Below are 27,049 nucleotides of genomic sequence, written 5' to 3'. Positions count from 1 at the left end.
CGAACGCAAACGGACCACAAGGAAACATGTTTCCTTTTCCTGCTTCTTTATATAAATGTATGGAATCCCAACATGTTCGTGCTAAGAGAGACGGAATTTCTTGTACCAAAAAGTTATAAACCCACATTCCATTTTTGCCCTTAAAAACTGACAGAGTTAACTTGTCCAATTCTAGAAGCGAAAAAATTGTTATTTCATCCACATTTATGTCATTATTCATCTCTTTACAATTGAAGTTACAACTGTTTCTAGTTCCAGTGTTGAATATAAAATGAACAAGCGTAGGCGGAGAGGTTGTGAGGGTGACAGTGCCCGATTTTGATGCCCTTTGGATATGTCGTCGTACTCGGTGGGTGTACCAAAAGTGAGACTGGGTTTTACTCCATGACCCCATTTGCGCCCGCCACACCCATTCAAAGGCATTACATGTACTAAAAACGCCGTAGTCAAATTTTTGTCAAAAGTCCCATTTTCATTCGATTTTGATCATTTTTGGATTTTCCTGATTCTGGAGAGTTGTTTTCTCGTATCCGATATGAAACTCAATTTATGTATTTTTTTAACATCTTGGAAAATTTCCATTTCGAAAATGCCTTCGAAAAATCAAAAGTTCAAAAAAGTTGGGTTTGATGTTGGGCATCATAATCCAACTACTCACGATCAAGGAAATGCAAAAATTTTCAGAATCCGATTAAAATATTTAAATGTGAAAAACTTGGATTTTTGTGTTTTTCGTGGCTATGAGTGGGTGTAACTGTTAGGAATCTTAGTACATTCATCTGTTACTACAACATATCCAAAGGGAATCAAAACCGGGTACTGTTACCTTCAGAACCTTTCTCCTTAGCTAAATATAGCAACTCGAAAGAAAACTAAGTGTCCAACAGATTTAGCTTGGTTTAGGGGCAGAGTAAGAAAAGCAAATGTAGGTTTCGGAAGTAAATCTGTCTCGCCTCATAAATAACAACGCTTCTCCATTCCCACCACAGCGGATTTGCATGTTAGCTTTCACTTGTCAAACGTTGCATACATTTATCCACAATGTGTTCAGTTACAAGGCTCAACGAGATATGAGCTAAATCGTAATCTAATACCTTTCTGACGTCTTGTAATTACTTTTCCTAGTTTTAGCTACACACAAAACCTATTTTTTTGGCTAAAAAAATTGCACATTTGAACTATTATGCACGTTGAATATGTAGGTTTGATCGAGTGATCCATATTTAAAATTTTATTAGATGTGGGATCATTTTAAATCTCAATCCGTGAATGGGCAAACATGGTCCATATTAGCAGAATTTTCAAAATGAGCATTATCATTGGTACGGAGAAAGGTAAATTGTGTCACTTCTGTGCATATCTATGTATACTTAGGTTCATACACTTTTAGGAATAGAGGTTTCCGAAAATCTAGATTTAATACATGTAACCAAATATTTGGATATCACTTGAAAACTTGGAGCAGAATGAATTATCGTATAAAAACCAGCGAGTTGAGACCAAGATATTTTTACAGTAAAACCGCAGGGCGCATTATGGTAATCTGAAGCAGATCCCTCAGGTGACGTAAAATAGAATACAATTTTCATCCCACAGAGTTTTTCAACGTTACGACTCTGCACGGCATCAAACCAAACCCATATGCAAACACATTTTTTTGAAGAAAACAATGGAACATCCCAGGAAATTGATCTGAACGAGGAGACAGAAAACCATTTCAGTATTGATTTTAGTATAATTCCATATATGGAATTATGTATGGGAAGGGTATTTTATTATACTTTTGACATTTGAACTGCCCCGGACACAAAGAAAATGACGACATGTGGTGTATCATGTGTGTTACAGAAATGAAAACAGAATTAAGCGACGTAGCACATGTAATTTGCAACATGCGTTTGAAATATAGATCCGTGTGCTATGAAGAAAGTACACCAGCAGTGAATCCAAGATAGAATTAAATATGGATTGAGGACATCGCATTAGTTGGACAAAGCAATTCAGCACAACTGTAAAAACAAATATGTATGAGCAAAGGTCGCATGCCGCAGAATATTGTGTCATAGTACGTTCAAAACAATAAAATTCAAGTCAAACTTGCTGTGGCAGTGGAACAAGGGGACTAAATACCTAATTTCGGAATTTTTCAACGTGCCTGTTATTGCTTGAATGAAACTTTTACGGAAAGTGGAGGACAACAAGTCGGAAAAGGGATAGATTTTGTGGATATTACAGATTAGATTACGCTTTCAAGATGGGAAAAAGAAGCCGCAACAGCCGTAGGAGCGATTGCCATCACACGCAGACATTACAATCTGCAGAGATGATGATGATTCTTTTCATTCCGTAATGGAATGCAGGCAGACAGGTTGAAACAACCACAACAGAGAGATACATGTTATGTTATCTTCATTTTTATGGGAGACATTTGCTTCCAGAATTTTCCTGTTCATCCAGTCGTCTCAGAGTTCCGCTTTCTCCAATATCAGCAGATGGATGTAGGTTACAGGCACGGACGAATATTCCGCTTTCCAGCCCAAGTGGATGCTGAAAAAGAGGAGCTATCCGTATCCATGTCAAGAAAGGTCTACGCCTCTTTATCATTTCATTTCCTCGAATGTGGTGTATACATTCAGTAGTCAGAGTCATGTGGACATTTAAATGTGTCGCATCCTTTCTTCAAATGTACTCGGATAAATCTCTGGGTCATCATGCATGTTACATAAGTATGCAGATGGTGAGTATGGATCTTTAGGCTGCCGTTTACTTACATTCTTGCGCTATAGCGTTTACAGCTCCTAATTTTTGCTGCTATCTGCAGTACACTTTTTTGCACAAACTTGAATGAATCTCTCTCATCAAAAAGTGACGTCTTCTAAATATTACTAAATTTAGAAGAGATCGATCAACACGAGTAACTTTTTTGGTGCGTATCTGGAGAAATTGTACATTTCAAATATATCCCGAGGCGTGAAAAAGATGTCCTCGTCATCACCCCAGCAGTTCTTAACCACTAACAAGGATTCGACTGTTTCCAATCAATATTCCTTCCTCGAGCACCAGAAGACTGGTAAAATATTAAATAAAATAGTTTTGGTCTGCCTTGGGAAATTGTACTTTATTGATTGCAATTTATCGTATGTCGTACTTGCAAGGCTTGTTCTATTATTATGTATCTCTGTACATACATGGGTGATAAATTGATGGTGATCATCTATGTATACATACATAGCTCTTCCGCATTCCACACGAAAGATTTAGATCACTCGAATTTGTCTTTTAATTAATGGCTACATTACACAACCAATGCCATTAATGACATGCTTACCTACTGTTTACTTGTACACTTACTGTAAAGCTACACACATACTTAACCATGCCTCTGCTCATACCTTAGGAAATTTAATGCAAGAAAAGCCATTGTCAAAACAAGGGGTAGTAAGTATTCTGGAATTTTGAACTGCCTCTTTGGGATAACAGGAATATGCAGAGCTCATCATAGGTAATAACCTCCAACGAAGACGATGAAGAGGTCCACATCGCAATACAATTGGTCCGTGCATGCTTGTCATACCAGACCCGTGGAAAACAATGGAAAGTCTTTGTTCGTTATGGTGAAAGGTGGACGTGCGCTGCATCCAATTTGCATTTCCTCCCACCATCCGCCCCATCACCCAACCAACACAAAATCTGATATGCTGCATTCATGCATGTGCTGGGCAACATGTAGGTCATTTCATATCCGCTTTTATTCTTTGTCGCTTCAGTGTGGTGGCAACCAACCCCACGGCCTCATGAGCGCATATTTTTGGTGGTTCTCTTCATTCTTTCTGAGGAAGATTACTGCATCTGTAATGTATGCACTGCACCGTTCTCGCGTTTTACATCAGTCTTGAACATCTTTCTGTGCTCGTACGTTTCGCCCGACATGCATTTTTAATTTGATAAAGTCCTTCGCCGGATTCTCCTCATTTCTTATTTTGTATAAATCCATTTAAAATTCTGGAGGAAGGAAGTGGTAATGATGCCTGAGAGATGGGATCTCATCTGCTTATGCAGATTGGAGTTTGAAAGGTTGAATTTCGTACTATTTATAAACCTTGAAGATCCGTCCAAAGAATTCATTTGTGCCCATGTGTTAAATTTACCTACTTACCAAGGATATTGTTGACATGAGAAGAATAACATCAGGTGGAGAAAGTCACGCAAACGGGCACGTGTGTAAAGTATCCAGATATGTATTTATATCTGTATTAGTATGTGCAAAATATCGTCGGGAGATAAGCAAAGTTTTTTAGTTTTATATCATATGCGTACGTATTTAAATGTTTATACCTAATTAGATTTTTAAATGATGCACACTTTAATCTAAATATACATTGTCCTCTCGTAAATTCCTTATGTTTTCGGTATTTCTGCATCTAACAAGACCATACTAATGCTTGTAATCGGCACAATGCTGAGGCGACAAAAAAGCTTAGCCAAAATATTATAAACCCCCCATTTATGCAGTCGCAATTGTCAGTACAACATGGATAGAATCACACTTGCAGCAAAACACTCTGCTCATTACTTATTCTTGAGATGCTATTGTCTGCTCGTAAAATTAAATTTACACTTCATTACAATTCTAAAATATTCCCTCCGGGTAAATGTGAAACGACGACGAGTTTCTCTGGAATGACACTTGTGTGTCGTGCACTGCAGGAGAAAAGGGGAAAGATTAAACGTCAAAAATAGAATCAGTTGACACTTATTTTCTCTCACGTACTCCGAACGTAGTGAACGCATGGAATTCATTAACAAGGAATCGTTTTGGTTTGGAATGTTGGAAAAGTCAAAGATTAAAGAATCAATTATTCACTCTCTTCGACCCTTAGTTCGCCGAGAGTGAAATGCGTATCACTTTATATTTTGTAGTTCCTTGACTGCACTCCCGCTGTGTGCATTGGGACTTCGCACTCGGATTAGGAACTCGAGAATCTGCAGGAGCAAGGCGTATTTCTAACTTTACAGAAGAGTGGCTGTCTTCTGCTTCGTGACAAATAAAGCTATTCTTGAAGATGAGCAGCCCAATTGAATGAGAGAAAAAGTAATGGCAGAGAGAAGCCGTGAGTCGTTGTCCATTCCAGTAAAGATTTTTACCAGCCATGTAATACCTGTAGAATAATTCAATCTGGCAATCGAAAACAGGTAGCGGGGTTGACAACGACATGGGAGTGGTGAAATCATATTAATGGTATGTCTTGCAGCAACGACGTCCACTCTTCCCGTTCATGTACATCCATTTCGTACTGGTATATGTGTACAGTGCCGGTTATATAAATGTGCTCAGCCTGCGACCATGGTGGGCTATATGCGTACGGTATCTGTATTATTATATGGTTTCGTGTCTGTACTAAGTTATTGGGTCCAATGTTCATTCGACCATGAGGGAGTTCCCGTCAGAGAAATGGCTGTCCAGGTTCACTCCAAGTACGTCTTAATTCCGTCCAAACTGCGATTCCAGCGATCCCGAAACTGGGAATAAATAAAGTACCTTCGTTAAGGGAAGGAGACAGAATCGCTGGGCTTATACCCAAGGAAAGGATGTCGAGCAGGAGTGCACTGGTCTCCCAGCTCTCGGAATCATTACGTGGGAAAGAGAGAGAGAGAGTGAAAGTGGGAGAGAATGAGGTGGAGGAAGGCAGATAAAAGAAGAGAGAGAAATTGTTATTGGGTGTGTAGGGAAGAAATAAGTGTGTAGCATGCCTTGGAGAAATCAATCCGAGAGATCAGAGTAAGTTTGACCTAAATAACTTGCCGTTAAGACAATAAAATGTCACCTCTGAGCCATAACTACTTCTTGATGACAGTTTTATTTAACATTGTCCACCGGAATCAGGTTAGAACTAATATTGCCCACGCGTTGCTACGTAAAAGTACAATACGAATGGAAAAGCACAATGGAATAATGGGCTTCCTTTCACGCAGAGGCTTAATATCGCCATGAAGCGAAACAAAACAGTGCAGAAAAGTGTGGGGCGCAACCTCTTCAGTTTCGTTTATTTGGAAAGTGGAAGGGAACAAGTACGCAGATTTGATGGTTGAATTTTGGTCTCGGTTCGTAAACTGGGGACAAGAAGAACAAGGAGAGCGAGGGGAAGCGTCTTGCCGGATCTTCCGCTCGTTCCGGTTTCTGAGACAGCAGCAGTCAGGACGTCTAATGGGAAGATAATAGGAGCAATATTCCTGCTGAGTTAGAGCATTAAGAACTTGCTTCCCTCCCCCGTCTCCGCCATGAAGGAAATATTATGACCATTTCATATATCAGACTCAGTGCGCCAAAGTTGCCAAAGTAAGTGCTCATTTTCAGAGATTTGGTGAGTTAGCTGGAAAAGCAGTGTGCGCTCTGCATGGTCTGCTTCGTCCACCCTTTGTTGCTCTCCTCCTCCCCACTCCTCACACATAAGTCTCCCCACAGTCCTAGCACAACATCACAAAAGTTTAACTTCTTGCTCAGCAAATGAATGGATTCATTTTCCAACAACTCACACAGCAGTGGCACACGTACAATGTTCATATATTTGTATCGAGACCGTATAAATATATGCATGGAGATATGTACAGTAGTGGAGAGGAGTAGTGTACAACCCACAAGCTGCAGGTTTTGGTGACCACGCAGACCCATGGAAATTCTACAGGATTTGCGGAAACATTGCAAAAGTTTTGACTTTGTTGGTGCATGGTTGACAGTGGAAGGAGATAGACTGCTAACAAATTCAACTTTTGGAGAATTTTAACAAGCAAGGGCGTCTGTATAAGTGGCAGAGAGGTTGAGTTGATCTTTAGTACTGAATTGTTGCTTTCACTCAGAAAATTGCGTCTCAATGGACAATAGTCGACTCCAATTTGTGGCCCATTTATCAAATCCTCATTTCTGATTCTATGAGTTTATACATATGTGGCAAGGCAATAGTAACAATTTATTGAAATGAAATACGCTATTAAATGGGATATTACACTCAAGTTGCATGTTGTCATTATTCTATATTTGCTCAAATTCATCAATTAATTCTCTCAATCACTCAAAGTATATTGGCATCGTCTTTGAAAAAATGATATTTTACATACATGTTTTACATAATTGGGAAACTAACAAGACTGCTAATAATGCACATCATAATAACGATGAAGGAAGCCGCCTTAATTGATCCTCTTATGCGTTACGTATTTAGACAAGTATGATTTTCCTATATTCCACAAAACACGTGTGACATTTGACGATACATCTAATCACGCAGAGTAGGCACGTGTATTATTTAAAATGTGTTTGAAAATAACGGCAAACTCGACCTTTTCTATATTACCCAGTCTTTTAACTAGTTTGTATTGTATCTGAAAATTGAGGGAAATTAAATCAGCAAGTATATCGTGTCTCACTTGAACTGCAGAGGTGCAGATCTGATGTCATAATAACATGTTTCCTGGAAGTGGATAAAGGTTGGTAGACGCTCGCTACCAACGCAGCTGTCACCACCATTTACATGGCAATTTGTGGACAAAACTCGAACACGTTCCGACACTGTAAGAAAGTTTGTTGGTGGCTGAGCTCAGCATCAGCTTGTACTCTAAAAAAAGTTATAATGGACCCTGACAACTCATTTACTTCTTCTGGTAAGACAACGACGATGGATTATATCTAAGACGCAGTACGAGCGAGCAACTCAAAAAGTTATTGAATCGATATTGTATGGACTGGCATTTGGAATGGAGGAGCACAGGACTCTTGGGTACGTCGTTTATTATGATGGATTCTTTTGTTTTTTATTTCACTTTCGTCTGCGGAAAAAATATTCATGTTGGTCGCCGACAGTTTCTTGGATGCCGGCACTGAGCACTGAAAAACTTGACTAAACTAATGAAGTCCCTTGTTCAATAATTTAACAATGTTCCTCTTTACTTCTGCAAATACAAGAAAGGAGTCCATTCGTATTGCAAATTTTGTAAGAAAACTTGAAACTTATTTACTACGCATAGGCACCGAACTGCACATAACTTGAGAAAATTTGCTGATGTGGCTCCTTTACTTCCGTGTTGTATACAGAACATTATGAATACGTGTGTAGCAATCCTGATTTTGTTGGCCTAGTTTTGCTCAATTTATTTCATTTGTTACGCACACCTTGGTGTGCAAAATAAATAATTCGCACAATCCTTTATAATTTTCTAAGAATTTGTCAACCTTCTTGCATTATTATTATTTAGTAGTATTAGTATGGATTGAATTATTATATCATCGATCAAGTGTATTTTTCTTGATACATGAAAATTAGCAGTTTTATATTCAGCCTTATTCAGCTTTCATCTAGCTTTCAAATAGGTATTGCTTGCTACAAGGATAAAAAGCTACACATATGTATTACGACGATTTTGACTTGCACAAAACTTCGTAGGTACATATCTAGGATAATAATTGACGTAGTTATTATTAGTACAATGTTGTGACGTTAAGACCCCAATTTATGATACGTTGATGTTAAATTGCGACTCATGCTCAAATATTGACTTCGCCTAACTCATTTGCATATGTATGGTGAACCTTTAATTTCTCATTCGTAGTACGAATTTCGTACTTTTTATCTTATTACCATAAATTGGAAAAAGGAATTTGGACTTCTAAGATGATATTTAGCTCATGTTGCTTCACTAGATTTCGAGAGCGTACGTTTGACAGGATATTGAAAATGAAGACCATTGCAGTCTTACGGATGTCTTATTAAATGGTTTAATCTTGCCCTAATTGGCGTATGTATTCATATATACTTCTGAAGCTTAGTAAATCAACAGTTCCAAGGTAATCTCTTTGCTGTGCCCCATTTGCCGACAAAATATAGATACTCCTCTAGGAAATAGATAACCGTTTGATGGCAAAAAATAGCGTCCAATCAATTACGATTATACAGGCTCGATTATATCTAGTTGATTTATTTAATTTGACGTGGATTGATCTTTCACATTTATTATTTAAAAGAGAAACGACTTCACTTCACTGTTGACGAGTGGTTTTCTACTGCGGGTTGACATGTTCACAGGTGACAATTTCAAGCTATAACTTGCTGCCATTTCCGTGCTTCGTATCATCATTATTAAATGTTACTGCTGCCAAGCCAGTGAATGATTCACATAAGTCCCATTTTGACAGGGGAAGCAAGATGAAATAGTGCGGCACAAAAGCCAAGCTCGGGTTTATGGTGGGATGCTACAGAGCTGAATGGACGAGTGAAAGCCTAATAGACAACGATTCAATTGGGAATTTCATGTTTGGGAAATAAAAGATGATCCAGAAATCGAGAGACGAGCCGGTGAATTGAGTTGTTCACTTTTACCACGCACCGTGAGCAGCATCGTCAGCAGCGTGTTCATGTTCAGCAGTGTGTCCTAGACATTGCCAGGCAAAAAGTGTGGATTTAATCCGAAATCCAAGTCATAAAACGGGATTTCACATTTCGCAAAACAATAAATATGTTCTCGCCTCCCATTTTCCTGGTCCCTTCATCAAATGTGCCAGCATATCGTAGGGAGCTAAGCAAACTCTGGAGCACTGTAGAAAGCAGGGACAGAAAGCAAAATCAGTGTCATCATCAAGAGTATAGGTAACATTTAGTAGTCTGAGTAGATGCGTGCTTTCTGCCAAAAAACCCCCCTTCGAGAATATAATGCTGCGGCATAGAAATTTTGTGAGCTTGACTCAAATCAGTGAGTTGTGTTTTGGCGAGGAGGGTGTGTGTGCTTGCATGTGCGGGAAAAGTGTGAAACCTTTATTGAATATTCATTGTGTTCAATGTCTTGAAAGATATGATGAGTTATGTCATGTGTCTGTTCGGGAGATATCTCGGGGCAAATCTGAATATTTCAAGCTTGACTGGGACCCTGGTTGGTGTCACACTTTGAAACAACACCGCAACACCTCAGGGATTACATATGCGTTCACGCCTGCTTGTAATATGCACCATGTACGGTGTCACATCTTTTGCTTTGATTTCTTTCATTTTTATAATGCGACAATTCACACTTGGTTTCGTTTCCTCGTTAAAATTAATATATGGAAACTTTTGCAATCTTTTATGTATGTACACACATACATATTTTATTTACATGTTATCAAACAGTGGTGTGTACATATACCTAGGTTGCGACGTTGTGCTATATATCTATCTACATACGTAGTGCAAATGAGAACAATGAGAAACTGATACAAAAACCATCAAAGGATGTACGTCATCAGGAAACACCAGTCAGACAACCTTCGACGTGTTATGTCTATGATTTAGTGGTTCAATAAAAATTCCTCATTTCTGTCTTTTTGCGAAGTTAGTCACTAATGAATGATAAAGGTGGCAGAAGAGCGGTGATGATTCTGGTTGGCTACTGATCTGTCGAATGTGTCAGCAGAGGAAAATCAATTAAATGGATTCCTCGCCCAATAATAATTGCTCTACCCAAGGCCCATCAACATTAACTCATGAAACCAAATAGTTTTGGTCAATATGGTCATGTGAGAAATCTTTGTCGTAAATCATGACAACGTTCAATGTAGACATTAGCGCGATAACTAATATTGAGACCCACAATTTGCAGAACTGCCACGTTATCATATGTGCATGACCAGTATTTGAAAAGTCCGAAGTGGAAATTGAATTACTTTCACTGGTGAAAGTCGAGAAGACCATCCGTATAATTTAAATTAGCTTTTGAGCTGCGATAAATGTCCCGTAAAATGATCACAGAGACAATCATACGAAAGGTAAATTAAATATAAGTATGTACGCGTATTTATATCACAACCTAAGTGTACAACTGTACTTCAATGATGTACCTTTCTCTATTTGAAGCGAATAATTATTTATTTAGGTTGAAATCGAGTGGGTGATTGTGCCCGAACCCGACGTTAGTCCGTAGCGTCCTGAGACGTAAAGCGATTTTAGTACACATGAAACCTCCTCACATCACACAGACAGACGCCCACGCACTGTTAAATATTGAAACGCTGGCGTACCCGTTGATGTGAAACACTTGTTTGGTTTTTGGTTATAGGTGTCCTGGGTCCGAAAACGTGACCTGCATATTCTCTCAGCTGGAGTGTACACATACACATCAGATCAGCGGTTTGTGGTACTTCATCATCCTGAAAAATCGGAAAATTGGACACTCTGTATCCGCAGTGTGCAGGTAAGTTATTACCAAATTTATTACCATCTTGTTAGAATATATGATTTTGTGTATGCAAATGTGTTAATAAACTGACGTTATCTTGCTTAGCTAAGGGACCAGGGGACTTACGAGTGTCAGGTACAGCCAATTCTAATATCTTATGGTGCAATTATAACTAATTAAGATTAGATTCTGATTCTTTTTTTAGATAAATTTACCCAATTTATAGTATATGTTGATTTACTTTATAAAGTCAAAGTGAAAGTCAAGTTATTTACGTTCCTACAAACACATGCATATTTGAAAATATTCTAAAATGCATGTAAAGTAATAAAGTACTTAAATTATTCTAGAAGTTAAATGTTTATAAATACTTTCTTGATCGTTGCAGGTTAACACGGAACCGAAATTTAGTATGGCGTTTCATCTTAATGTTATTGGTATGGAATTTTATTTTATTTTCTCTAACCTATTCTTGACTTCTAGCTTAATAGGTACTATATTAGCCATAATAATGCACGATTGGTGTCACTATGCTTAAACCAGAGTCGCCTTGTGAGTGAATATTATTCAAATTGGGAGGTGTTGGGAATAAAACCACGTACACAACCAGGAACCGAGACTAAAAGGACTGTTTTGTTTGCCAAGAAGCGAGTTTTAAAAGGGAGTGAAAATAAGTATAAAAAACTGTGGGGGTGGGTTAGCGAGATAACTTCGGACCGCGTGCGACTATCCCGAACATGGCAACCTCATACTTGTAACGACCAACCAAGCTCGTCCAGTGATTCATCCGTGCTACATACGCTGGAAACTGAAACGAACGGGAACGAATCACTTGCCAAATAAATTTCCTTGTCCCATGTCAAGCTCGCCTCATCTTGGCTACAATGAATTCAATGGATCCAGAGCAGATTCTGTCGGTTCAGTCGAGTTGTGTGCTCATTCAGCCAGCACTGCAATACTTTTACAGATAGATGAGATTGGGTAGTAGGAAAATACCTAGAAGCACCAAAAATAACAAGGAGTACTGGATCGCATTGTTTTATTCAATACCATTCGTTCTTCCACACATAAAATTACGGGGGTGCAGGAATATAAGCCACTTTGAAAAGTGCATTGTGAGAGCTGATGCCGATTCTCCAAAATTCTGATTCACTCAGCCGAAATGTGCAATGAGTCGAAACAAATCCAAACAGAAAAGAAACGTCGCCAGCCAGAATGTGATGATTTTTCCTATGGTTATAACACATACTCGACTTTACAATAGTTTTGATTATTATCTTGTGAGTCCTGTCATATGGTTTTTCCTCTCTTTTTCACTTTTTGACTCGAGACTAGGAATTGTGGATCCATATTGTTGTCAGCCTTGCATGTTTTACAACTTTGGGCTGATATTGAAATTCTAAATTAAGAAAAGGGCACGTCCTTGAAAATAATAAGAGACAAATCGTCTCTTTTTAATCGAGTCTCGAGAGGAGTGGAAATAAAAGTTTTTCAATAAGTCAGAGCTTGCAAAGACGTGGTACATAAATAGCAAAGGCTGCCAGTGTGATTCATGGTGGGACGAGGATTGTACATAATTACACGGAATATAGGTGAGAGGACAGGATGGAAAGTACTAAACATTTCTCATTTACTTTTATACCTCACAAAACATTAAATTAACTTCAACTTTAATGATGTCCTGCATTAAACTATTTTTATGGGAAGACAGTATACCACCGACCACGTTGTATTTAAATAGATTGAAATATTTATCTTGTAACATATGTATGTATGTAGTTTCTTTTTAATAGCAAAGTCTCCAACCAAGTCAAATCTGTCGGCGACAGACAAGCTTATTAACTCACATGCAATTAATCTACATGATGAACGGCGCTTGGAAGTATTATTGAAATAATTCGCAGAAGAAGAGAGGTTAAGAAGATTGTACTTCTGTAAGTTGATGTCAATACTGAAGTTCGCGACACCGGAGGGATTTTCTTGTTTGATGGATCATCAATTTCATTAAAGACTTGAGAGCACACTTTCAAGTTGTCTCCAAACTATGCTGCATCAGTCCTTACTTGTGTATCACACGTTATATGTACATATGTATGTACATACATTACGTACATGCGTTTAGTATATGCTGATTAGTTGGTAGGGAAAGCCGTGGTCTCCACTAAAATTTCGCACATGTAGCGGCCATGCCTATTTGGCCTCATTCTGCTCCTCGATGGCATTCTAAATCTAAATACTAAACTAAAAATTACACTTTAGTCAAAAGAATTGCTCAGCTGCTTGTGGAAGATAAAACTTTCTCGCTCCTAATAATGAACCAGACTTGGTTTCATACATGTCCGCAGATATTCTGTACTTTTCATTTCTGCCCAGAGCAAGGGAAAGAAGTGCATTAATTCGGCACGTGATGAATACTCACGGGTTTATCACTCTAATAATAACCTCAACTTCTTGGAGCAAAATCAGTCCCTCTTATATTGCGTCTAGTTATTACTCTTATTAGTGGTTGGCTTTGCTTCTTAAAGGATTTACTTTCCTCTCTGTGCTTGAATCTTGGCTCAACTTGTAGTATTCGAAATGAGATTTCACTTTTGTTCTGCCTGCGTGAAAGTAGGCGAGAAAGTTGAATTTCTCCAAGAAATACAAGCGAGCTGGCTGGCTGGAGGTTGGTTGGTGCAAGGAAAAGTTTACGTTTAACGTACTTTCTGCTGAATGAAGCGAATGATTTCATAAATGAGATTTCCGCATGAAAAGATTTGATCTTTGTTTTACTATTCTTTCAGAGTCCCGTGCCCGAATAATTGGCGGCAGTGACATCCATGTACAGAGCGGTAATTTACACGCACTTTTGTCAACTATTTTATATACGCCACACCTTCTCAAACACAATGTAGCACAAACTCATCATTACAAATTGCAATGCTGGGTAACTCGATTTGCAAATTTCAAACCGAGTGAAGGATGTCCAATCAATAACAATAACTGTTTAACTGTAATTAGATGACGATATGTAGTATTTTAAACTTTACGAATTTCATTGCAGGAAGCTCCCTTCGACTGACGTGTGAGATTGAACACAGTCCTCACGACATTGCTCAGTGGTACGAAATGTTGCTTATTGATATTTATGGATTCATATTCAGTCATTCAGTGTGTTGAATTATTATTTTCAAAAGTGTCAAACCCACCACGAAACCCTTGCGAAAAGATTTTATTGTTCTTGTGTTAATGTGACTTTTTATGTAGGTACCACGGATCGACGATAATTGACCCGCAGGGAATGTAAGTACACTGTGTCTTATGTTTGTAGTAAGTAGATCAGGTATAAAATCTTTATTCATAAATGTAGGTACGGCGAAGCTGTAAGCGGAAGCATACAAATCGTTACCCAGAAAAGTGATGTTCTCCGATCGCAGCTCACAATCGTCAAGGTCAGACCAAACCACATGGGTCAGTACACGTGCAAAGGATTTTTAGATGTTTCTGCATCTATAATGGTTCACGTCATTTCAGGTGTGTTGAATCATATATTTGATACAAGGTTCACATTTCCGGCATCACTCATATGCTACATATTTACTTACTGTATGGGTGCAGTCACGCTGTCACGCCGGTTTATGATTGTTCTTGGAATGCCTAATAATTGTTGGAAATTGTTGAATTTTCCAGGAGAACATCCAGCGGAGAGACTTCAGCGAGGAAACCGAAGTTCTTCTAGCGTGACAAATCTTCGATTATTTGAATACTTGTTGTTATACGCTTCCCTTCACCTGTTTAGAATAGCTACTACCCTTTGTACCCAAGACTTTGTCCTCTCCTTGGAGTGTTGCAGATGAGAAATTTCATCCAACTAAGATATTTGTAGGTAGACGACAAAAAAACATATTTTGTAATGTTTCAATGTAAAATGTAGAGACTATTATATCAATATCGTACGCATAGATAAATCCATATTCTTTCATTTGTTGTTGATCAAGTATTTTAAGGGGGATTTGGAGACGATGATGAGACGAAGATGGTGCAGAAAGAAGCAATTCATTCATCAACAGGAGCCCAAATTGTGTGCACACGGGTAGAATTAGACCAATTGTAGCTCCCCCAATACAATACAATAAAATAATCAGCGCAAAAATATTATAAGCGTATTCTGTATAAATATCTATGTATCTATCTAATTGAACCCAACCCAGACATTTCCCATGCAACGCTACTCCTACAAAGGTGATTCAATATTCAATAAAACCAGTCCAGCTACAGTACACTTGTTTACGAGAATACAAGTAACTTTAAAATGCCAATATAGCTATATGTATGCCCTCAAGAGAAACCTTTCCCTTAAACCTTGAAGCACGTATATTTAATTAGCAATTAATTAGGTGGGTTGTGCAACACATAATAATAATAATTTTTTGACTTACATGATAAAGTGATTATTTACTACTAAATATTGATTGACAGACAATCAGTATTTCAAATGCTGAGAACGACATTACTTGTTAATATACATGTATAGTCATATTGTTTATGGTTGACATTTTATTTCGCATTAATCACACACTTTATGAATTCGGACCTTACTACTAACTAGAAAATGACAGTGTATACTTTGGTTTATATTTTTAATTACATGATTAACTACATGTGAGTATGATTGTCATTGATGTCTTCGAATAATTGCAATCTTGGTACGTATCATGAAAATTCCACAATTTTGTATAACCACCAGGATGGGACACAATGTAAAACTTTATATCAAAAGTTAAGCATGAGATAATGACTAGATCATATAATGAAGCCTACCACGTTTTAGTGCAAGTAAATGATTGACTATAAATTAAGAATATGTACTAAACGATATGTATGTAACTCTTGTATGAATAGGCCATCCATTAAAAAAACATAAACCCATGAAAACATATTATATAAACTCAATGTTCAAATAAGGATACTTTGTGTTAATTTGGTGTATTACATACATGCAAATATGTAATACTTACTTATTATAGAATGTTTTGTTAGAATTAGGATAATTAGAGTTAAATTAATAAGGAATAAACAAAATTGTGGAATAAAATTTTATTAAAAACACGAGGGAAATTTCTACTTACTTTTATATGTATTACAGGTTCGCCTTGGTCGGAGAATCCAAGAGTTTCATAAAGGCTTGATATATATATGCACATCGATAACACCTAAAAGTCGCATCAAATTCAGGACTGTGGGTAAATAATGAATGTCACGCATAACCCTAAAAAAGAAGAGCTTCCTGCCAAAATATCTTGGATATATATACATAAGTATTTAATGCAAGTCTGGGTGACAGAGAGGACCAGCTCAACATCCGACTACACACATACAAGTACAATGTATATGCATTTGCAACTATACTATTGACAGCTTCTCCGGCACGTGTATGAGCTTATTAGATTAATTTGACAATGTGACAAGTGCTCATGTGCCCAACCGCAGAATTAGATATTTATTCGAACCTCAGTCACAGACACGGCGAATTCAATAACACTGGCACGTTTACCGAGAGTGGAAGGACCTAATTTCTCATCGAACGTGTGTATCTTGTCCAATTTCAAATTCCGGGAGCACATCCCCAGAAGTTAATCAAGGCATGAAATAATAAATCAGAGAGTTGGAGGGAATGGGTTGAATAACCTCTTCGATTATCTCCGTTTTGTTGAAATGCGAGCTAAATAAGCTGCATAATTGTAAATAATTGGAATTTTTTACAAATTAATTATACAAAGAAAGGATCATCATCGCCGAAAGTGGAAGCTGTATAATTAGCCCAATTATTTATTATGTTGATCTGCTTACACTGAAATTGCTCATTAATAAACACTACCCGCTAGTGGAACTCAACAAAAGAGAAACTTATGTGTTTTACAGTATACGAGCTGAGAGAAAGTGAGACTACAGTGATATATTACATAATATATTGGGCACTGCAAGAAATATAAAGCAACTTGGGAGGCTGGTCTACTCTTTATAACCCTTAATGCGTCCAATCTTCTCAAGTTCATTCAAAATACACAGACATAAAAACAAGGTTTGGAGATTTACCAAATCCGTAAATCTGTCGACATTTTGCGGTTTTCTTCAAGAAATTTTCACATTCACAAACTTCAAGGTTTCCATTTCTTCTTCTCGTCCCCAACTCTGCTAGTTTTCGTGCCCTTTTAGGCAAGGAAAGGTTGTACCGCATTTAATTAAGTCGTAAACCTTTCCCTGCGAAACATACTACCGAAGTGGGAGAAATCTGTAATTTTATGCCACCCACATTGCACCAAATGTGAACTGACTTTATCTTTTCCTCCCCTGAATGAATCAAACCTGCGGAGAGTGAGAGTAGCCACTTTCTTCTATCCAAATATCCTTCAGCCAATCATAATCTTGCTTATACGAATATACGTATAGGCTTTGCAAATCATATATATATATTTTTTTAAGCGTATCTTTACGGAGCCATGACATAACAGTGATTACTTTGCATGAAACCAGATACTACATAAAATCGGTACCATGTTCTATGAAGTTGCTTGTACAACTAAAAAATTCCTGAGTAAAACTGGACTACATTGATTATTCAATTGATCACTGAAAACTCTACATCTTTCAAGTTCTTCTGGTACTATCTAGACGGCCCAAACACTTTCTTGTCCTTGCTAAAACTACATTTTAAATTCTGTCTCAATAAGTTACGGCTTTGATGATGAATGCAATATATACTTTTGAAGGTTCTTATTGAGCGTTGTTAAAGGAATTAAAATATATTGCAACAAGTTCTTCATGTATCAAAATTCTAAGGCATATTTAAAATGGAACATCACTGAAATAATAATGCGAGGAAAATGGGTAAAGTCGAAATATCAATGATACCACCGCACCGACTCCTTTTGTCGTGAAAGCGACTGAGAACGCCGTGGTTGAGGAAACTCTGCTCGGGAGAAAGCAGATGTCTCTTGCTTCCAAATACAACAAAGGCGGCCTGCGGATCGTGCTACCGTATTTTGCTTTACATAACCAAAATTTTATGCATTTTATGATAGTCATCATGTAGCATAGTTGTGGTGGACACTCGTATTTAAGTCTGCGATTCAGGATAAAAGCTATATACCAATTTAATTTAACCTATATATTTAAAAAAATTAATTTTCGTACTCTAAGAGTAGTGAAGAGGGTCAAGAGTTTAGTTATTAGGTTTCTGAGTTGTAAGTTATGGTAATTTTTGTGCATTTCTTGGTTAACAGGTTTGGATTTTTTTATGTCAAATCATATCAGGTACAATATTTAAATTAAGATTAACATATCTTGATGCAATAAGTAATAATATTATTGAACACAGTAACAAGGAATTTTTTCGTCAGACATTGCACGTTTTTATTACGTTCAGACCTTGTTCCTCGACTCTAAAATGGTAAATGCGACCGGCAGTTTTTCACGGCCCCCTTGCAGCATATTGTGGCCGCAGCGTAGTCTGGACACTTTTCCAACGTGACCGGATGGGCAAGTAGGTATCAAGTAGATTAAGAGGACACCATTTGGAGGCCATAAAGGGGAATAGGCAAGTGTCGTAAATGGAACAGAAAAGTTGAAGATGGTCATTTGTATGAGCGGTTGATCGTTGGTTCGATTTTGGGTGACCGGAAGCCTGAAAAGCCTCTTTAGGTTATTGCATTTTCCCATAAAGCTTCATATTTCAGACGTTTAAGCCTTCCGTAAATGTTCCAAGCAAATCCTCATCCAATTGCAGGACAAAAGCAGCGTATGTACTGAAATACAAAATCAGACAAAAATGACCCACACCGACGTTGCTTGCTAAAGCACATTCCAAAAACTGGCTACAATAATACTAGACCTCTGTGTATATAATCAACAGACTTTGAACCTCCGTTCACAGAGGATTCTTACTTTGATGCCAGATTTTTAGTAAAAAAAATTACGGTTGAAAGGAATGAATTCTTGTAATTTTCACTTCGTGTTCGTTAAACCAATTTGTTCACTTGATTTGCTATTAATTTTCGGGCACATAATCTGTCCTTGTTTTACATGCATGAATAAAACGGGTTGGTTACACATGGTACATACGTACTGTAATTTTAAAGTGCACACATCCAACTTTCTCTCCAAAAGTTGTCCATTACCACTTAATGCCAAAGGACAATGCTCGTCTGGCCACATTTAAAATTCGAGTAGATTTTTAGATGGAGAAAGTTGGGGAAATGTGGGGATGAAAGAAACGGTTATTTGTGATACGCTAAGTGCAGGGAAGATGAAGAGGATATCGAAGGCATGGAGTTCAACTGTGGTGTTGTTTCTCCTCCTGCATCTCGTGCCTGGTTGGCTGCCTTTGTTGAAACGGGTGGAAAGATCCCAATGGAGTCAACCGAGAAAAGCACTTTCGTGTTGGAGCATTCGTCTTGATTTAGTCGACTGACAGGTTCCTACGAATTTCCCTATTTCTTCCTTGTCTCAACACAAACACTAACGAAATTCGGGATCCTTATTCTTCTCCGTCCAGCAGCTGCATGGTCTGGAAGAGAAAGCTCTAGCGGCAGATTTAGCTGAAATGAGCAAATGCTGTCATTGCCATCTTGGGCTTTATCTGCATCATGATTTTACAATTGAATAATTTCTAATTTCATAACTACTTTCTCCAGAGGAGAAAATTCACTTGAAGCATATTTTGAGTGGACACATAATTTCGGCGTTGAAAGTTTTTATTAGTATCAAAAAGCAAATATTTAAATCAGTTGACTTGGAATGAGTAGCTTACATATTATTCATTTATTAGCAAACAATAAATTCTATGAGTGAAGTGTATCTTTCTAACCATGCGAGATCTCAAACTTCGAATTAAAAATGAGCAGTGGTAAAAGATTGGCGTAAATTGATTCACGTTTCTTCTTTTTCATATGACATGACGATCACCCATCCGTCAACACCACTCATATTAAATCAGTGGTGCTGCATTAAAAGCATTTTATTCAAATGACACTTGTTTTCGACAATAAAACCTGTGAAATGCATTATGAGTACTCGTCCAGCAAGTGAGCATGCATGGTGGGGCTCGTGTTGAGGATGAGCAAAGTAGTGCAATCGCCCTGGGAGGGTGTCCCATCCACCCCACCATCATCGAAGAAAGGTACATCTTTATTGCACAATAGGTAATCCACAACGGATTTTTAGAGATGTCAACCCACAGATATCATCAGATTGGATTTTGTTGTTGAGCCTGAGTGCTTCGAAACTAAAGTCAATGGAAATTGTCTCGAGGGAATGAAAGGAGGCCTCCGATGTGTCAACGTAATGTGGTCTGTCTGTTTGGGTGACGCGATGGTGCAAAAAGCACGGCGGACCAAACAAAAGACTATTCATTCACTCCCAGTCAATATTTCCTTGAAAGGCGACTCATCATTGTGTGTGATTTTCTTCTTTCCATCCATAAATGATACAGTAATAAGCAATGTGTGTCTGTTCAGCCATCCATTTATTACCAGTGACGGGCTGCCTTGCTTTCTCTCTCTCCCATTCTCTGCCTCTCTCTCTCTTCTTTCATGGGGATAATCCTATCCCGTTCTATCCCACTTTGGAGAAATACAAATAATTTGTAATGATGTTGCCCAAATTTTGTGATAATTCTTTCAAATGATGTCAAAATGGGATTTATTAATTCTAAAATCATCGCACCTATGCATTTTCTGGTTCGTTTGGAATCATGTAAAGTCGAGCTCTCTCTCTCTGTGGCGGATACAAAACTGGAGATAAATGCACAGTTATGTGTTGTCTATGCTTTTTCTGAGAGTAACTGGAGTAGAGCAGAAGAAAACATTCCGCATGATTTAAGAGAGAAGAGTGCTGGAGAAAAAGCTATCAATTTTCATTAAGGGTTAAGACCGACCCGGTTGTTTAATGAAGTGGGTAAGATTCACAAGCCAACCAACACTCTCCCATCCGGCAGAAACAGAGGAGAGAAAGATAGAGAAAGAGAGGGACTGTGGGTAAGACCACCTTTTTCCGTTCATGGTCCAACATTAAGAAAGTCGACACTCCAAGATTGGAATTCCAGAAAAGTTTTATCCACTACATCGCATCGCATTGATAAATGTCCTGGAGAAGGGGAAGGCGAGAAAGACAAGAGTATTTTGCCAGCCACACTGTACACAAGACAATGACGACTGTATAATTTTCTTGCAATTGAAGTAATGGTATAAATATGGGTAAGATCACTACTTAATAAGGCTTCGAGGAGCAAAATAGAATACTAAAATATTGTTTAAAAATCTTACATCTAGCTGTCCATAAACATTGAAAGCAGAGAAGTTCATGCTATCAGAAACAAATAAATTCACAAGAAATTGTTGGAGGAGAAGCGTCCACCAATGCATGCACACAGAATAACAACGAGAAAGTTGATGATATATGTAACTCAGGATCAACATTCACTACCTAACTGTTTATTACAAATGTATACACAATCTCCTCGGTCATTTTGTTTCTGTCCATTTTAAGGTTTGGAGCAAAACTGTCCTCATCATGAAACTTAAATGTCTTCCTCTTCATCCTATATGTAAAAAGTACATATACAGTACTCAAAGTAACAATACCTACGCAGATCAGGATTTCAAATGATTAAAATCAGAGCGACCGTGTTTGCTGAAGGATGATTGCTCCACATGGAAAGTCGAACATATTTAGATGTATTTGCATATTGTGATGTTCCCAGAATTTGACACGAATGTTTGATAGAAATCATTCACTCACCTGAAAGATCAAAGAAGATTTGATTTGATGTGATGTTGTAATATTGCCAATCACGAATTTCATCCGTTATGTGACTCACCTCCTTCTGGCATAACTAACTATGTCCATATTTCCAAAACCTATATTAACTTTGTATTTCTCACAGAAATAACGAATATTACGGAGTCCTGAATTTACGAAGTAAATGGCTAATCATGTTATAAACACAATTATCATGCCATCTTCTTATTTATTGCTGCTTGTTTTCAGCTCTGAGAATACGGTTTTTATAAAGTTGAATATCAAAGAGTTCAGAAAGACATGGTTTGATGTCTTTGATTAGTTTTCTCAATCTTTCATCATCATCGTCGTCGTCGTCGTCGTCTAATATTAAAGTTAAGAGCCAGGCTAAAAGTTGAGCACGGGCTGTAAAGTTTCACTTGAGGGAAAGTGTATATTCAGTGTTTGAACTTTGTAGTCTTCCTGCTCAGCTACTTACATATCTGATAGACTACTGAATCCTCGTTTGATAACGATTTAGGAGTTATACCGGCCAAGAGTAAAAGTAAGTGGGAAGAAATGAAAGGGTGGATGGGAACCTTGGGCAACGAATAGCTGATCTTGTCAAGGACTTGTTCTCATTTCATTACCTGCTTGATGAAATATTATTAGAAAATTCCTCAAAGTAAATAGGCCTCGCTCAAATTTGATCTGACGCGTGGCCCATCCACTCAATCATGAACCTTGTTACCTGGTGAATCTTGTTTCGTAAGTTCCGTATTGCGTATTTTCGAGGGCCTCTCAAGTTGTCTCGTAAATATATGAAATTGAGCATTGATATTTCATTACCATCGACATGGCAGAATTCCTGCTCCCTCCTCGGCGAGGTAGTTATTACGGGTCTACGAAGTTTTTAATTAAACCTGATACAATTAAGATATACATTTATATGACAAGCTATTCCCTGCTACATATTATTTCAAATTGTGTAATATGTATGTGAAGACAAACAATTAGAGTCAAATGACGTGCCGAATTGAATGCGGTGCCGGTCTGACACACGGCACGGCACCCGACCTGTCATCCTTTAGTCGGTTAATAGATTTATATAATGCGAACGAACAATGCTTGGCACAATATACACAATGTGCCATTGAAGACCAAATGCCATATTGTTTGAATGACTTCATTCCAAATTGTTAGCGTGGGAGTTTTGTACTTTATATTGATCCAATTAAATTGATTCTTTTGCTAATCATATGCAGGTTTTATTGTATGTACTTAAATATTACCGATAATATTGTGTGCACTTAAACAATACGTGCCACTGGAAATTTCCCAGAGTGCAAAATCCGAAAACCCCATATGTCGAATGATAGTTTGAGAGAAAGGCTTCCAGACATAAAATACCCGAAACCTCCCCAACAAAAAGTCATTGCATAATTAAGATGAGAATTTGTCCCAAATTAAAAGAAAGTTCACCTTTTGTATGATGTGCTTAATTGACCTAGCAATCTTTCAATTTAGTATGATAAATTTGTTGTACGTACATATTCCATATTTATTAATAAATATCCATTGCGTATTTATAGAGATATTATTATTAGAACGACTTTGTGATAAGTCGTCAATGGGATATAAATAGGCAAATTCATTGTTATATCGCATCAAGCAAGATTTTTGTGGGGCAATCTTGGGACGCAATATCATCCGTGGTATGAAGTATCATGTTCAATCTCTTAACCAATATGTTCATCCTTTGTGTGCCGATCCTTATTTAGCAGGCATCGTCCAATAACAAGAGATTAGTGTCAGATTATTGTCCGAGGATGGTAAATGTGGCTTTTGATTATGAACCACACACACGGGTTTGCCTGATGTTCATTTCGCCTGGGTCTGGGCTCCCCCATTTCATTTGTTATTTCACACTCGTCCGCGACATTTACTCGCATCCATCCAACAAATCAAAAAGCAAAGTAGCAGCTCTCCTCCATTGTGCTCTCTCTCTCTCCTTGGTGTATTTATTGTTGGGTGTATTAGATGGGACGCGTAGGGGTACGAGGAGCTGAGAACATTATAATTGTATTTATTTACATGACTCAACTTTTATTACTGAGTTGGCTCTTAATGTTGGACGGTTCGTTTCATTTATTTTATCGCTCCCGTGTTGCTTCATTTTCACTTGTGTGAATTATGCAAATCCCGCAGCAGCAGTAGTCGTCGTCGTGGAGTGAAGGAAGGTCGGAAACATCCCCTCATTTGATTTTATCGGAAATTATTCGGTTTTTAATTCACCGCTCATAATTAGCTCATAATCATGTCAGGTCGATGATTAATTCATGTCTGTGCTTGATGAACGTGAACAACAGTTTCACTTACATGTATGCATAAGTAAAGTCATCGCTATGATTTTAGGATGGAAATGATAATCCAACATTAGAGCCAAGTAATTTTCATGGCATTAAATATTGCTCAAATCCAGTCAAGTAAAAAGAAACTGATGTGTCCGAAACAGAAGACTCGGAGGTCGCTGTTGTTGGAGAAAACAAGTTAAAAATTTGTGTAACGGTTGTGTTTGTTTGGAGCAAGGACAGAATTTAAATGTGTGTGAGCAATTCACATCCGATTTGATTAAAATGGACCTCCCGTGGCACACGAGACGCCTGAACTGTCATTGGGATGTGAACCCTCTGTTGCTTTCCCTAATTCCATTTCATCCGATTTACATCCTCAGGAGGCAGGCAGGCAGATGCAGACTGCTTATGCCGACTCATTCAACTCCAGTCCTTTCCCTGTCTTGACTTTGTATCCGATTTGACTTCATATGGTGAAAATATCCAAACTTCAATCAATACCAACCAAGTCCCTCGTTCCCTTCGTGATCTGTCTGCGTGGTGAATCTTGCTCGTGTTAATTTGAGCAAAGTAAATGTAAAAGTGTAAACCCAACCAAATTGAGCGAGGAGTCAATTTATTCAGGAGAAGAGTGCAGACGAAAAGATAGCTGACTGACTGGATACGCCCTTCCGTTCTCCACTTCCGCATAAATCGTTCCAGTAATTGGAAAGTAATTTCTGTAGAAAGCCGTTTGAGCATCAGGCATCAATTTGAAAAGAACAACTGGTTACAAGTGAGTGATGATGCATAACGATCGTTATGCAACATCACTTAATAATTCGAAATATCAATAAAAAAGGAATTTTATTTTCAGTTTTTCAAAAAGTTTCTTATTAATTTTAGGATTTAACTCATACGAAATATGACAATCAAATATGTCAGAACAAGTTTTGAACCTATTTCTGGTCATCTTCACCTTTCGAATTCGTTGTGTTGGGGATGATGTTGTACTCATTAATATTCGGATACGGCAGTTCCCTATAGGAGCTAAATTATTCTGCGGTTTATAATGGTTTGATGTTGAGGAGGAGAGTGAAGCTCTGCATGAATTTTAATTCAAACACCATAATTATACACAACTCAACAACTTGAGCGGTTCATGGCTCATAAAGTGAAGAAGCTAAAGTTGGATCAATAAAGAGTTGTGATCTTAACACCTCCAACTTGAAAGTGTGAAATCGCCTCTGTACATTTTTATTCTGCGTATAACTTCATACCAGTCTGCCTTCAGATTTACATTTTGTAAGTAAATAGGCAAGAAAACTCTGGTGCTTTATCATCTTCACACCATTGGCAGTTTTATATTACTTCAAAACCTTAGATTGCAATGGATTGTTTAACATCTCCATGTGTGGAAGTCTCAATCCTTCTAACTCGCAAGTTACCTTTACTTTTTATTAAACTAGCTGGGAGGAAGATGATGAGAAATAATAAATATTTGTTGGGGACAAGGCCAAACACGATTTAGTATTTAATTTACATTTACTCCAAATATTTGTGGCATAAATTTTCATTTATAAAAAAACCTAGTATCGATTTGAGTGAGAGATATTGATTCGCCCCAAACAGCCGAAAAAAGGATACCTGTAACAGTTCCCGTCCAAATAAGATGGTTATACGAGATTAGCTAAACGGTTAAATTGAAGCAAACCAGGAGCAAAGTAGTGACTAAGTTGTTTAACAATGTTGAAGGTAGGAAGTAGTGGCATTAAGAGCATTTTAGGTTCATTAGAAAATAAATTGAATTGAGTTGAGTTTGTTTTTTGATGATGATGAAAATATTACATTTGTGTTACTTAGCGTGGCATCATACCACCAATGTTCACCACTCCTTCGGGGCTAAATCAACTAAACAAGCTGCTGCTGTTGCCAATGTGGTGTGGGAAGTTGTAGCAATAAACGAGCAGTAGAAGCATCATGTGATGTATGTACATCCATATAACCTTCTCTGGTTGAGAGATAGCCAGAGTTAGGCAAGGTTATGTTTGTGTGGGGTCACAAGAGAGAAGTGCATTTATGCGTAGTAGTAAATCTAAATCTAACACAAACTAATCTCATTCATTACATCCAATTGCGAACGGCATTACCAAAATTGAGCCTAATGAATTGGGACTTTCAACCAAAGGTTTCTTGATTGGCCCAGATGAATGGATATCTAACCAGGGACTACTTCTTAAGCACAACGCAACACCAACACCACTGCTCCCCGCAAACAAACGTGTAAACCCAACACCACCAAACCTTTCCTCCTACCCAGCTTTCTTTCTTTCTTTCTTTCTCTGCAGTTCTGCACACCATCCGCCTCAACCGAGTCCTCTTTCACCAAATTGTGGAAAGTTAACATGCCCCACAACCGTACGTATAATTCTTGTGTATTTATTTATATGCAGCCAGATAATAAGTAAGTACCGCTGGACAGAGAAGCAACTAAAAATTAATTACAAACCCTGTTTAATTGTAAAGAGTTACACGGAGCTAATTTCATAAAATAATTTCGATTAAATGTCGACTGCATGGTAATCGAATTCTCATGTTTTCATAATTATGAACAAATGTTTTACTAAATAAATATCACAATGCCTCAAACATTTTCACATTATTTCCCCCATTTGGAAACTGACTCCTCTGAACGCTTTCTTCCAGGGAAGAGAGATACGTGGCCAAGACGAGAGTTTCTTGCAGGTGGAGATGCTTTCTCCAGA

The 27,049-nt window shown here is 37.8% G+C and overlaps 1 protein-coding gene and 1 long non-coding RNA gene across 2 annotated transcripts in view; both read left to right on the top strand.

Moving 5' to 3' along the window:
* Positions 1-16,287, top strand: part of LOC110843321 — an 82,637-nt gene extending 66,350 nt beyond the window's left edge. Inside the window, exons 4-11 of the mRNA XM_035856991.1 lie at positions 11,077-11,211; positions 11,302-11,331; positions 11,585-11,633; positions 13,980-14,027; positions 14,240-14,297; positions 14,443-14,478; positions 14,546-14,709; positions 14,866-16,287. Of these exons, the coding sequence (XP_035712884.1) occupies positions 11,077-11,211; positions 11,302-11,331; positions 11,585-11,633; positions 13,980-14,027; positions 14,240-14,297; positions 14,443-14,478; positions 14,546-14,709; positions 14,866-15,032 (687 nt within the window). The 3' untranslated portion in view covers positions 15,033-16,287. The remainder of the gene's footprint in view (positions 1-11,076; positions 11,212-11,301; positions 11,332-11,584; positions 11,634-13,979; positions 14,028-14,239; positions 14,298-14,442; positions 14,479-14,545; positions 14,710-14,865) is intronic.
* On the top strand, positions 9,061-11,064 carry LOC118437703. The gene is made up of 3 exons (XR_004836293.1): positions 9,061-10,537; positions 10,621-10,786; positions 10,894-11,064. It is a non-coding gene; the product is annotated as an uncharacterized LOC118437703 (long non-coding RNA).
* Positions 16,288-27,049: the final 10,762 nt, after the last annotated feature.

The sequence above is a fragment of the Folsomia candida genome, unplaced genomic scaffold, assembly GCF_002217175.1.
Source record: "Folsomia candida strain VU population unplaced genomic scaffold, ASM221717v1 Fcan01_Sc001, whole genome shotgun sequence".
Classification (NCBI taxonomy): Eukaryota; Metazoa; Arthropoda; class Collembola; order Entomobryomorpha; family Isotomidae; genus Folsomia; species Folsomia candida.
The sequence above is the reverse complement of the archived record's forward strand: the minus strand, read 5'-3'. Positions and strand labels throughout refer to the sequence as shown.